The following is a 14,895-nucleotide window of genomic DNA, read 5'->3' as shown; positions in this document are numbered from 1 at the left end:
GTTTCTATCGATGTTCTAGCTACTTGAAAAGAGGAATCTGGTGCAGTCCCGTTGTACATGTCGTCAAGTAACGAAGACATGTTAAGAACATTGATGTCATTAAGGTAGCCAACTGAGCCAAATAATGCATGGCATATCCATATATCCTGTGACACCACCATTTCAAGTATAACGGTTAGATAACCATGATCGCGTCACGTGTATTGCCCTTTATGGGCATTTAGACAACAATCCCATGCCTAGTGGAAGCAATCTAGGCTTCCTAACATTCCAGGAAAGCCGTGCACATTTGAGTGATGAACATACAATTGTTGGATGTCACTACAAGTAGGTTTGAGCTGATATCGTGGACCATATAATCTCATGATATACTTGCAAAATTTGTGAAGACTAGTTCGTACATGTTCAGACATCCTAAGGTTCTCCTCTAGTGCATCGGGGCAAGTGGTATACGTTAATTGATGAAGTGCAGCGGTGCATTTTTGTATAAGAGTAAAACGAATTGTACCTCTAGCATCTCGACGTTGTTGAAAAAATGGACACGATGTCGTGACGTCGTTGACTATACGCAAAAACAGAAATTTATGCATACAGAACCGACGACGAAAATAATATCCTATAAATCTAGCGTCATCCACAAAGTAATCTTGCATGAGTCGATCATTAGCCGTGTCACGAAATCTTTGTATGTATCTTCTCTTCCTCCGACGTGCATTATCCACATTTTTTTCTTGTAGTTGGTTGATCATCTGCTCCGTCTCCTGAATAACGTTTCAAGCTAGACATCAAACATGCCCGATGAAGATGACGAAGACGACATTTTGAAAGAGTATATTTGAGTTGTAAGTTGATGTTGATGAGTTAAAATGGTTTGAAGTTGTAGTATTTATAGGAGGTTTTTTCTTTTTTTTTTAAAAAAAAAAGGAAAATTAAATTGAAATAGTCGTTACTAGCTACCTCACTTTCCCATTGGTCAACAAAACTCAACATATATTAATCGAGATACCGAGCCGAGCTCGTGCCGAGATTGCCGAGCCCACACCCACCTGCCTAAGGATCAAAACCACAATGTATTCAAAATTAAAACACTAATACACCATCAAACTTTTTTGAAGCAAAGACACATAATTTTTGACGGCAGTTGGACATTTTTGCAATTTTGTGTTTGGTATATGAAAATCTAAGTCTAAAGTGAGGTATCAAGTCCTAGGGTTCACTCTTCTAGATTATGTAGTCGTGGCTCCATTAATCGTTAGAATCTTTAGGTCATAAACTAGAATCAAAATTGTTGACCTTTTGATTAACTTTGTGTGGGTAGAAGAGTATAATCTGAATAGTAACATCCAAAAACTATCAAGGAGTGATGATGTCCTTTGGTGTAAACATACGGTCAGATTACATGTGTCCACCCTGCGTCCATTTCACATCCATGAAGTAAACATCAACCAGGAACAAGCTTTGTAAAAGAGAGATAGAGCCGCGGGTGGCTCCAACTTTCCTTCCATTTTATCTTCACATCCCTCATTCTCTCCCATTCTCCACACGATCTTCCCTCCCCATCTTTCTCTCTCTTTTGTCACACTTCATACTTACAACTACATGCTCTTGTTCTTCTAGCTTTTGCGTCTGTTATTAGCATGTCTCTTCAGTCTGTAGCTCACGTTAATGGCTACTATCTAAAACCCACTTCTGTTTTCGCCACCAAAAGAGACTTTTTGTTTCTAGATTTTGTGGGTTTGGGCGCTAAACGAAGTAATCGGAGATTACTTGGAACTGGTGCGAGTGCTCTCAAGAGTGTTGGAGGGTTCCCGAAGAAAAGGAACTGGTCGTGTTCGATCAAATCGGTTCTCGATTTTGATCGTGTTGATCATGTGGACGCCCAGCAACCTTCTGATACCAAACGGAAGGTGCGATTTCGTTTTTTCAATTTCGTTGATTGTTTAAATCGGTAATCCAGTTCATTATTCCCTTTAGTTTCAATAAGTTCTATAGCAGATCGATATTTTTTCTAATAAACAAAGGGTGAGTAGAGTCGACGACCAATACACCATTATACTGACAGAAACCGAACCTTATACTTCTCCTCAAAATCGAGAGTTGACTAAATTGAGCATCTGAACAATGTTGAGTGATTTGTTTTTGTAGGTTGCAAATTTGGAAGAAATATTAGCAGAAAAAGGGGAGTGTGGAGTTGGGTTTATAGCTAATTTGGACAACAAGGGTTCGCATCAGATAGTTGAAGATGCACTCACAGCTCTTGGCTGCATGGAACATCGGGGAGGTTGTGGGGCAGATAATGATTCTGGTGATGGTTCGGGGTTGATGACCTCAATTCCATGGGAGTTTTTTAATGATTGGGCTGAAAAACAAGGGATTTCCCCCTTCGATCAATTGCATACAGGAGTTGGAATGGTTTTCCTTCCAACTGATGAAACCCTTATGGAACAAGCCAAATCCAGTAAGTTTTCAGTACCATTTGCCCGACTTTCTCAATTAAGTGAAAAAGAAACACTATCTAAATCTCCTGTTTTGAAATGCTTGTGTAGTTATTGTAAATATCTTCAATCAAGAGGGTCTTGAGGTGCTTGCATGGAGGTCTGTTCCCATAAATGCCCCTATTGTTGGTTTCTATGCAAGAGAAACCATGCCAAATATACAACAAGTTTTTGTTAAAATCAACAAAGAAGATGACATTGATGATATCGAAAGAGAACTTTATATATGTCGCAAGTTGATTGAAAGGGCAGTTAGTTCAGAAACATGGGGAAGTGAACTTTATTTCTGTTCATTATCAAATCGAACCATAGTTTATAAAGGAATGCTTCGCTCAGAGGTTCTTGGAAAATTTTACTATGATCTCCAAAGTGATATTTATAAATCCCCTTTTGCCATTTATCATCGAAGATACAGCACAAATACAAGTCCTAGGTGGCCTCTTGCTCAACCCATGAGGCTTTTGGGTCATAATGGAGAGATCAATACCATACAGGTACAAATTACAATGCCTTTAAATCTCCTTCATATTACAAGTTTACAACATTTTACTTTGAAAAATATACTCAAAAAACTTATGATGCAGGGAAACTTAAACTGGATGCAATCTAGAGAGAACTCATTGAAGTCACCTGTTTGGAGAGGTCGTGAAAATGAAATTAGGCCTTTTGGAAATCCCAAGGCATCTGACTCTGCAAATCTTGATAGTGCAGCAGAAGTAAAACATATTTCTTTTTGTATAATACATCAACATGCTTGTGATTATGTTGTTTTTTTAGCTAATTAACTGATAAAACATTTATAATTAGTTGTTTATACGAAGTGGGCGTAACCCTGAAGAAGCTATGATGATTCTTGTTCCTGAGGCATACAAGAATCATCCAACTTTGTCAATCAAATATCCCGAGGTATTACTATTTATGTTTCTTAAACTTGTAGTTAGAGATGATACTATAAGTTATAACTAACTATTATGTATGTCTCTTTTAGGTTCTTGATTTCTACAACTACTACAAGGGCCAAATGGAAGCTTGGGATGGACCTGCATTACTTCTATTTAGGTAGAATCTCTAATTACTGTTTACTATCAACTCTTTTAGGTCACATTGTCTTTATAAAACATATAAGAATGACTTTAAAAACTTGTATTGAAAAACAGTGATGGGAAAACAGTTGGAGCTTGTCTTGATCGTAATGGACTTCGCCCTGCTAGATATTGGAGAACTGTAGACAATGTTGTCTATGTTGCATCTGAGGTGTGTGTGTGTGTGTTCTTTTCATGTTAGCTTCTCTTTTCACCATGTTTGTGTTACAATTATTAGAGCTTGTTATCTTAATATAGGTTGGTGTTCTACCAATTGATGATTCAAAAGTTACAATGAAAGGGCGTCTAGGTCCAGGGATGATGATAACCGTTGACCTAGTCAATGGCCAGGTATGTACAAAATTCTAATCTTTGTAAAATGCATATAGGAACTGAATATTTGCTGATATTGAAAGTTTGAAACAGGTTTATGAGAACACAGAGGTTAAAAAAAGAGTTGCTTTATCGAATCCTTATGGAAAGTGGATATCTGAAAACATGCGAAAGTTGGAGTCTGCAAGTTACCTCTCTGCCCCAACTATGGAGAATGAAACAACATTACGCCGCCAACAGTAAGAAGGGCATTCACGTCTTTTTGCACAGACAATATTTTGTCCTATTGTGAAATCAAATGATAATCATTTTGACATGAACAGGGCGTATGGTTACTCGAGTGAGGATGTGCAAATGGTTATTGAAACCATGGCTTCAGAAGGGAAGGAGCCTACTTTTTGCATGGGAGATGATATTCCTTTAGCTGTATTATCTCAGAAGTCACATATGCTTTATGATTATTTCAAGCAACGGTTTGCTCAGGTTTCATTTTCATCTATCTCATTTGATTCTTCCTATTATTTTGTAGCATCTTTTAAAATGAAATTAACTTCATTATGCATTATCATATCCAGGTTACAAATCCTGCAATTGATCCACTTAGAGAAGGATTAGTTATGTCTCTTGAAGTCAATCTTGGTAAGCGTGGCAACATATTAGAGGTTGGACCCGAAAATGCCTCTCAGGTAAATGGACTACTTTCTCATTCCTTATATTATTTTCTTCTCTACAACTTATTTTCCTCTATTATTCTTTTTCCTAAAGATACTATGCATGTTGTCCTTTTAACTAAAGCAAACACTTGATATCTTTTCCCAGGTGACTTTGTCCAATCCTGTACTCAATGAAGGGGAGCTTGAATTATTATTTAAAGATCCATATTTGAAAGCTCAAATTATACCAACATTTTTTGACATACGAAAGGGTCTTGATGGGTCCTTGGAAAAGACACTGAATAAGCTCTGTGAAGCAGCTGATGAAGCTGTTAGAAATGGTTGCCAGCTACTTGTCCTCTCTGACAGATCTGATGAACTAGTAAGCACTGTGTGTGTGTGTGTATATATATATATATATATATATATATATATATATATATATATATATATATATCATGCAGAATGTGTCTCATACTAATACACATGTGTGTGTGTGTGTGTGTTTGGCAGGAAGCTACACGTCCTGCTATTCCAATACTGCTTGCAGTAGGTGCAGTCCACCAACATTTGATACAGAATGGACTGAGAATGTCTGCATCTATTGTTGCTGACACTGCTCAATGCTTCAGTACACATCACTTTGCTTGTTTGATTGGATATGGTGCAAGGTATTTATATTTTTTTCTGACATTTTCATTGCAAGTTGCAAGCCCAGATGATTAATTTGTTTATTATTGAATCAATTTTGTTGTAGTGCTGTGTGTCCTTACTTGGCATTAGAGACATGTAGACAGTGGCGATTGAGCAAGAAAACTTTGAACCTTATGAGGAATGGAAAGATGCAAATGGTTACAATCGAAAAAGCTCAAAATAACTTCCGCAAGGCTGTTAATTCTGGTTTAATGAAAATTTTATCCAAAATGGGAATTTCTTTGTTGTCAAGTTATTGTGGTGCACAGATATTTGAGATTTATGGATTGGGACAAGATGTCGTTGATTTTGCGTTTTCTGGGAGTGTCTCAAAGATCGGTGGATTAACTTTTGATGAGGTACATACATACATACATACATACATACATATATACATACATACATACATACATACATTAAAAGATCATCACTTTTTCAACTTTTAATAAGTTTTAAACTGAAGTTTGATCTTTTTTGTCCTCACAGCTTGCAAGAGAGAGTCTATCATTTTGGGTAAAGGCTTTTTCAGAGGACACAGCTAAAAGACTTGAAAATTTTGGATTTATACAAATGAGACCAGGAGGTACTTACTTACTTAAAGACACTGATATTTCCATATGGTTTGGTTTATTTCAATAAACACATACATAAAAGATAAAACTTGCAGAATAATTTTGTAATTTTGTTTTGTTGTCTAATAATTTAAAAGGTGAATATCATGGTAACAATCCGGAGATGTCAAAACTACTTCATAAAGCAGTTCGTGAGAAGCGTGAGAGTGCATATTCAGTCTACCAACAGCATCTTGCAAACAGACCTGTCAATGTAAGTATAAATATATTAAATAATAAATGATAACATAATATATCTGTTTGTAAGAATGTAAATATGAAGGACAACATATAATATAACTGACAGCTGTGATTCCAATTTGTGACCTACCACAGGTGATTCGTGATCTTTTTGAATTTAAAAGTGAGCGATCCCCGATTCCAGTCGGAAAGGTGGAATCCGCTGCTTCAATCGTTGAGCGTTTCTGTACAGGTGGCATGTCTCTCGGGGCTATATCCCGTGAAACCCATGAAGCAATCGCCATTGCAATGAACCGAATAGGCGGAAAGTCCAATTCCGGAGAAGGTGGTGAGGTAGGCGATTCAATAAAAATTCATCTCCTAAAAGAAGAACATTTGATATATATTTGGTAAATGATTCAGGATCCGATTCGGTGGACCCCACTTTCGGATGTGGTTGATGGATACTCACCCACACTGCCACATCTTAAAGGTCTTCAGAACGGGGATACGGCTACAAGTGCCATAAAACAGGTGGCGTCAGGGCGATTTGGTGTGACTCCAACTTTTTTGGTGAATGCTGATCAGATTGAAATTAAAATTGCTCAAGGTGCAAAACCAGGTGAAGGTGGTCAATTACCAGGGAAGAAAGTCAGTGCATATATTGCAAGATTGAGAAATTCGAAACCGGGGGTCCCGCTTATTTCTCCCCCTCCACATCATGATATTTACTCTATTGAAGATCTTGCTCAATTGATTTTTGACCTTCATCAGGTGAAATATTATTCACACAACTTTTGTTGATATGAATGAATTGAGAATAACTGAGTTTTGAGATTTTATGTTGTGACCATGACCAGATTAATCCAAAGGCGAAGGTTTCGGTCAAGCTCGTGGCAGAAGCAGGAATTGGCACGGTGGCTTCTGGAGTTGCAAAGGGTAATGCCGACGTTATACAGGTATGGAAGCAAGAAATAGCAATGTACTTTTTGTTTATTAACAGAAATTACTAAAATGCCCTTCTAACTGATTTTAACAGAAATTCAACTAATTTTAACTAACATCTAATCAGATGTTAACATATTGAAATACATGATTTCCCTTTGCAGATATCAGGACATGATGGTGGAACTGGAGCCAGTCCAATAAGTTCAATCAAGCATGCTGGTGGGCCTTGGGAACTTGGACTCACAGAAACACACCAGGTTTAGGTTTTATTTTAAAATTTGAATGATTTGAATGATTATTGTTTGTTAATTGTTAAGTAAAATGATGTGATGTTTTGGCAATGCAGACTCTGATATCAAATGGTCTAAGAGAAAGAGTGATTCTTAGAGTTGATGGTGGGTTTAAAAGTGGAGTAGATGTTCTTATGGCTGCTGCAATGGGTGCAGATGAGTATGGATTTGGTTCAGTTGCAATGATTGCAACCGGATGTGTCATGGCCCGCATTTGCCACACCAATAACTGTCCAGTTGGCGTTGCCAGTCAGGTACTGGGTGGGACCCACCTCCCTTCAAAAAAAACATATTTTACTCTTTTAACCAATATATTGTTGCCAAACTACTTTAACTTTTTTCAATTTCCCCTTAAAAATTCCACTTGTTATATACTTTCTTTATATCTCTCAGCGAGAAGAACTACGTGCTCGTTTTCCTGGTGTACCCGGTGATCTTGTGAACTACTTTTTGTATGTTGCTGAGGAGGTAATTTATTTCTTTCAAATCTAATCTGTTTGTTTTTATATTATTATTATTATAAAAAATATATATATTAAAATTTATATCTTGTATTTACTTGCAGGTTAGAAGCACATTGGCTCAACTGGGATACGAAAAGCTTGATGACATTATCGGACACACAGAGCTATTAAGACCTCGAGATATCTCTTTAGTCAAAACTCAGCATCTTGATCTTAGCTACATGCTTTCTGTATGTCTCTTTCCACTCTCAAAACTGCTTTTCCTTTTTGTTTGAAAATAAAATAAAATAAAAACGGTAATATTTAATTTTTCATTTTTCAGAATGTTGGGTTCCCAAAATGGAGCAGCACCACCATCAGAAAGCAGGAGGTGCATAGTAACGGCCCTGTTCTTGATGACATTATTCTTTCTGACATTGAGGTAATTCACTAATTCTTTCTTTAGTACAATTCCTTTTTTCAAGATTTTACATTTTTTTTTTGGTTTTGTGTGTGCAGATATCAGATGCAATTGAAAATGAAAAAGTGGTAAATAAAACCTTCAAGATATACAATGTGGATCGTGCTGTTTGTGGGCGTCTAGCAGGTGCTGTTGCAAAAAAATATGGAGATACCGGTTTTGCTGGGCAGCTCAACATAACGTAAGACATTAATTTTAATATAAACTATTTATATTTATAACTAACATTAATCTCACAACTTATTTAATTAATCATATTTTTCCATTTTTCTAGATTTGAAGGGAGTGCAGGACAATCATTTGGATGTTTCCTTACACCAGGAATGAACATACTACTAGTAGGAGAAGCAAATGACTACGTGGGAAAGGTCTGATTCTCAAATATATATAATATATGCATTAACTTTTTTTTTTTTTTTTTTTTAAATTAAAATTCTTACATTGGGAGGTTGTGTTGTGTTAGGGTATGGCTGGAGGTGAACTGGTTGTGAAGCCTGTTGAAAATACCGGTTTTGTCCCTGAGGAAGCTGCAATTGTAGGGAACACATGCTTATATGGAGCCACAGGCGGTCAACTTTTTGTCAGAGGCAAAACCGGGGAGCGGTTTGCAGTCAGAAACTCACTTGCTCAGGCGGTGGTGGAAGGGACCGGTGATCATTGTTGTGAGTACATGACAGGCGGTTGTGTTGTTGTCCTTGGAAAGTAAGACCATCTTTTTTTTTTTTTTGAGAAAAGGGCAAATACGTAAATAGTTAGGACTTACCTGTTTGGTTCTTGTTTTGTAGAGTTGGAAGAAACGTGGCAGCTGGAATGACTGGAGGTTTGGCATATATTCTTGATGACGATGATACCCTCATTCCCAAGGTTTCTTTTCTATCAGACATCACATTTTCTCCATTTAGATTTTGGAATATAATTAAATCAATTGTTATTATATAACTACAATAACAGATAAATAAAGAGATTGTGAAGATTCAGAGAGTGGTTGCACCTGTGGGCCAGATGCAGCTCAAAAGCCTTATCGAAGCACATGTTGTAAGTACACAAACAATATCAAATACAACTTTATGTATTATTAAGTCCTTTTTTTCTGCATTATTAAGTAGTTGATTAAGTCAAAAAGAAACTATGATGAGTTGTTTTATTTATTTCATGTAGGAAAAAACCGGGAGCACTAAAGGTGCTACTATCTTGAAAGAATGGGACAAATATTTGCCCCTGTTTTGGCAGTTGGTGCCACCAAGTGAGGAAGACACACCTGAGGCTTGTGCTGAGTATGAGCAAACAGCCACTGGCCAGGTGACAAGTGTCCAGTCTGCATAAGAAGATAAGAGCCCCAAAACTAGACACAAAAAAAAAAGGATTCTTTCAAATCGATTTGACTTGGAGTAGATGAAACTGAGTGATACAGGCTTCACCTTCACTAGTGGAAGATTAAAATGGAAGGAAATGGAGGTCTGGTTTGTTAAAAAAACATGCCATTTGAATTGAAGGTGAAAATGTATAGACCATACAGATGGTGCAAAAAGTGTAAATTCCTAGGTACAATATTGAATAAATCTACTTTTTTGTGAAAGGATATGGGAACAGAACACCATGTCGATAAGCATTTACTTCTATTTGCATAATTTTATACTTTCACATGAAGCTTTCAATTTCGATATGCTAAAATTCTTCTTCTTCATATCATGTACTACAAGTGTGTTTAGTGTTGATTGTAATGCACACAATGATGTATACTTGTACAATCGTAGAATATGGATTGAAGAGGTAAAAAACCATGACTCGGTTCAAATCAATTTTGAACATGTTGGAGCTTAACTAACTTTATTAGAACAAGAAGGATTTAGGTCCTATAGTTAGGATTCGTGATGATTATATTATTGTGAACATATGTAGGAATTCATGTAGTTGATAGGAAGTTTACATATGTCTCATGGTCATTCGTGTTTTCATATGGACTAAATGGACCATAATGCTAATGTGTTGCTTGTAATTGTTGTTCTTAACCACTTATTAACAATTACAAAAGATATTTGAAGGTATAAATATAAGTAATTTTTTTATTATTATTATCAACGACTAAAAACATCTTTTTATTTAAATGATGATAAGTAGTGTTTTTTCATTAAAAACGATTTTTAGTATAAGTAACTATATTATAAAATATTAGTTATAAATGACTATAGAAAAAAATTAAAATTAGCTTTTCCACTATAAATTACTTCAACTTTATAGTAAACTGCGGATATGCCCACATATTGTGGAAATAAAATCATATGATAAGTATTGTTGGAATACAAAATTTTTATATTGAAACAATAGAAGTTTCATTAGTTTTGCTAAAAATACTATTGCAATATAAAGTTCATATAGCTTTTAGTGTGGGAATTATTCATATTTTGTAGGCTAAATGAAATGTTATTAAAGCACACATTCACAAATTTTTCCAACCAAAGACAAACTAAGCTAACTCAATCTTAGAACACCGAGTACAGTGGCGGAGCCAGACTCAAAGCAAAGGGGTATCCAATTTTTTTTTTTTCCGGATATCACCGCAACGACTGAGCATGGGGCGGGTCGGGTCAGTTTTAACCTAAAATCGAACCCAAAACCGACAGCCACGGTTTTGAAACTTTTAAAACCAAACCAAACTCAAACCCATCAGTTCGGTGTTGCGGTTTTCAGCTTGTACATGGGTTTCCTAACAAGTTTTTATAATAGATGAAAATAACTGAGTTTACATGTGTTTTACGATGCGGGATAGAATAGCTTGGAAATTAAAAGAGAATAGAATAGCTGGAAAAATAAAAGAAATATAAACAAAGGATTTGTAGGGAGTAAGAATTGATCTTCAGACCTTTGTTTCAATAACCCAACACCTTAACCAGTAGACTAACTATATGTTTATGTTTAAAAGTGAAGGGAAGCATATATATACACTAAAAAAACGAAAAGTTTCTAAAAAAATTACATTACCAAATTTTTTTTGAGGGGTATCCCGGGATACCCCTTGGATCCGCCAATGACCGAGTAATAATTAAGTTGAGTTGAATCACTTGTAATATTGTACATGTTTACTATTTTTTGTATGTACAATATAATCATATGATTTGTTGTATTATATATAGTGTAGCAGACTTCAAATGTATCGAGTTAGACAATACTATAATTGATTAATAATATTATTATAATTTTATAATAGAGATAATATAACTAAGTCGAGTAATGCTCGAAAGTGTTGCTTGATTCGTTATAGTATAATTAAACTATTTTTATGAGATTTATCTATGTATAAGAACATACACATAAACACATGTACATATGCACATAAACATACACATATACAATTATACATACACATAGCTACACACATACACATACATACATATATACACATTAAAATTGGAAAATGAAAACCGATAGAAAATATACAAACACGTTTTTAATTTATTAAGATGAAAAATGAAAACTTTATTAGTTTTAACCAAATGTATTTTCTAAACTTTCTATAAAAAACTGAAAATGAAAACTTTGCACATTTTTCCGATTTTCCAAGAATCTAGAAGCACATTTCTATAAACAAATGCATCTTTACATCATTTTATGTGGCATGGTAACCGGGAATAGAAGCCCAACCCGACTAAATGGCAATGGACAAATTTGGAGTATAAAAAAATCTATTTTAGGCTTAGATTGTTAATGAGGTGTAAAATTAACGGCTTTGTGGTATTTCCCTCCTTTTCTAGAATCGAGCCGACCTCAAAAATATCAAACCAAAAAAATAGTCAAACTGATAAATATTCTTATTATAGTTTTTTTAATATAAATAATCAGCTGAGTCAAGTGAGTTTTGAAAATACCATTTCATATGTTATAATTAAGCTACTTGTATGTCATGTGATAATAAAGTTTGTAACGACCGAAAAATTCCTACCAATTTAAATTTTTCAAAAACAACCCGATTCCATTAAAGTTATTACAAAAAGGTTTTCAATACAATTTATTTAAAGTATTCCCAGAATCACATCACGACAAAAACACGAGGAGCGATACGATCACGCCTTTGAGATATCCCCAAAATACCACAACTGTAAAACATTAAACCACAACTGAAGAACCTGAAAAACATTAAACCACAACTGTAAGCCTGAAAGCTTAGTGAGATATCCCCAAAATACCAACCACATATACCATACACGCATAACATGCCATATCATATCCGATCACAGAACAGCCATGTACTTCGGGTCTACTGTGTGACTGGTCTGCCGCACCGGCCAACAGTCCACCTGGTCCACCCTCTGAGTTTAGCCATATACCTCGAGTTTGCAGTGTGATTGGTCCGCCCGCACCGGACTTTCAATCCACCTGGTCCACTCTCTGAATCTAGCCACATACATCGAGTCTGCAGTGTGATTGGTCCGCCCGCACCGGGCCTTCAATCCACCTGGTCCACTCTCTGAGTCTACAATATGACTGGTCCGCCCGCACCGGGCCTTCAATCGGCCTAGTCTACTCTTCGAGCCTTGGCACGTCTGGTCCGCCCTCTTGGGGCCTACAACCTATCCGGACCGCTCGCTGGGCCTTCGGGACAACCGGTCTGCCCTGGGTATCTTGGCCTACAGCACAAAGCAAGACCCGCCTCAACCCAACTCCAGTCCAAACAACCATGTGCACATAAACATACAATCATATAAACATTCATAGTCAACAAGCCGATCAAACAGATCACATAACATACCATCATCCTAACCAGGATACCGACCTAACCGGTCACTAGCATAGCATCACCCTACATCTCCACATACCGATCTCAACCAGGTCTCTAACATATACCATCCTAGCTACCAGGATGCAACATATCAAGCAATAACATACAACAAATACCCATATCTCAATCCGATAAAGGGCCGGCCTTGGTGCCTTAGACCTTGTTGATATAGTGAGGATAACTCACCTCGAAACTGCCGACTGAAAAGATAAGATCCCGCTGCTCCAAACTCCGACACGAACTCCTCTACCGAACAACACCAAAGCACTGAACTCAATAATTACCAAAATACCCCTGGAAGACGACTGGTCAACCCTTGGTCAAAGTCAAAGTCAACCCTTGACTGACTTTACTCGCCGAGTCAACCCGATGACTCGCCGAGTCCCCATGCTCAGCATTTCCTTCAATCCGCGACCCAACTCGCCGAGTCACCCCGAGACTCGCCGAGTTCAACAACTCTGAGTCCACTCGCACACAACTCATCGAGTCACCCCTTGACTCACCGATTCACGGCTCAACCAGAAAAGATTGGGACTCTTCGACATGACTCGCCGAGTCCAAGAACAGACTCGTCGAGTCTAAGGCTATCTTCAACTTACTCGCCGAGTTGTTCTTCCAACTCGTCGAGTTCCAGGCCATCTTCATCCAACTCGCCGAGTTCCAGTCTATCTTCAAGCAACTCGCCGAGTCCACACATGTGACCCGCCGAGTACCACCGGGTCTGAATCCATATCGAGGCTTTCCAAGCCATGCATATGATCCAAACCATAGATCTACCCTTCCTAAGGCCATCCATCACGTAAAGTGGCAAACTTTACGTGAATCCAAGGAGATCTAGGCATTTTCACTCTAGGGCTAGGGTTTGGGACAAGGTAGCTTCACCAATCACTCATCAACAGGGACTTTATGACATACAAGACCATCCCAAGCTTAGATCTGAAGTAGCATCCTCAGATCCAAGCTTCTATCTCAATTAAGATGTCATATCAACCACTACACATGAACCCATGAAGAAATAGCTTAAGGAAATGGTTCCTTACCCTTAGAATGAGCCCAACCAACTGTAGATTCCTGATCCCCCTTAAGCTTCCTGATACAAGCCTCCAATCTTCAAGCTTAAAGCACCAAATATCCTTCTCCAAGCTCTAATTCACTCAACTATGGGGTCTCCTCACGAATTTAGGGCTTCTGGAACTCAAGGAATGATAAGGAGGCTGGGGAGAAGATATGATGTTCTTTATGTAGGGCTCATCCTCCGGATTTAGGGTTTTCTCCACTCAGCGCCTACTCGCCGAGTCCATCCGCTGACTCGCCGAGTCGGCCACTTAACACGCGACCAAAGTCGCGACCCTACTCGCCGAGTTCCCCTTCCCAATTTACTCTTTTAGCCCTTCAACTTTACTTTTGATATTCCGTGATGTTACAAAGTTGTTGTTTAGATTTTTTTTATTATTTTTATTATTATTTTTTTTCACAAAAGAATTAGATACATTGTAGTTAGATTTCGTACCTTCTAATACCCTAATTTGGATATTAGATAAACCATGCCTCTAACCCAAACAAAATTTAGTCTATGAAAAGGAATTTTATGGATGACTTTTCTTGTATAATATATAATATCTTTTATTTACTTTTATAAGTTTTCTTTTATTTCCTTTCTCACTTTCTTGTATATAAAGTAGTTATTTTAATAGAATTTTTTTTGGGAAAAATTGTTGCATCACATCAAAGTACTCCTAAAAAAATCATACTTTTATAAACGTATCGTAAGAAGAATTGATGTAAAATTTCTAAAAAAAGAATGGGTTAGTTTCAAATTTTGTAGTATACCTATAAAAAGAATTGTTCATAAAAGTACAGTTGATTCAAATTTTGTCACATAAAATATTTTAATAAAATTTTATGGCTTTAT

The 14,895-nt window shown here is 36.8% G+C and overlaps 1 protein-coding gene across 1 annotated transcript; it reads left to right on the top strand.

Moving 5' to 3' along the window:
* The first annotated feature begins 1,444 nt into the window (after positions 1-1,444).
* LOC111891706 (ferredoxin-dependent glutamate synthase 1, chloroplastic/mitochondrial) lies at positions 1,445-9,850 on the top strand. Its single transcript, XM_023887776.3, has 30 exons — positions 1,445-1,907; positions 2,146-2,458; positions 2,547-2,989; positions 3,080-3,211; positions 3,303-3,401; positions 3,484-3,554; positions 3,653-3,749; positions 3,836-3,928; positions 4,004-4,149; positions 4,234-4,393; positions 4,486-4,596; positions 4,730-4,945; positions 5,077-5,234; positions 5,321-5,615; positions 5,743-5,839; positions 5,966-6,081; positions 6,204-6,401; positions 6,471-6,821; positions 6,908-7,006; positions 7,157-7,252; positions 7,342-7,539; positions 7,679-7,753; positions 7,851-7,979; positions 8,072-8,170; positions 8,248-8,390; positions 8,484-8,577; positions 8,673-8,911; positions 8,995-9,073; positions 9,161-9,244; positions 9,368-9,850. The coding sequence occupies exons 1-30, from the start codon at positions 1,638-1,640 to the stop codon at positions 9,530-9,532; spliced, it is 4,866 nt and encodes a 1,621-aa protein (XP_023743544.1). The 5' UTR covers positions 1,445-1,637; the 3' UTR covers positions 9,533-9,850.
* The last annotated feature ends 5,045 nt before the right edge of the window (positions 9,851-14,895 follow it).

This window comes from Lactuca sativa, chromosome 5 (genome assembly GCF_002870075.4).
Source record: "Lactuca sativa cultivar Salinas chromosome 5, Lsat_Salinas_v11, whole genome shotgun sequence".
NCBI classification, from domain to species: domain Eukaryota; kingdom Viridiplantae; phylum Streptophyta; class Magnoliopsida; order Asterales; family Asteraceae; genus Lactuca; species Lactuca sativa.
The sequence above is the reverse complement of the archived record's forward strand: the minus strand, read 5'-3'. Positions and strand labels throughout refer to the sequence as shown.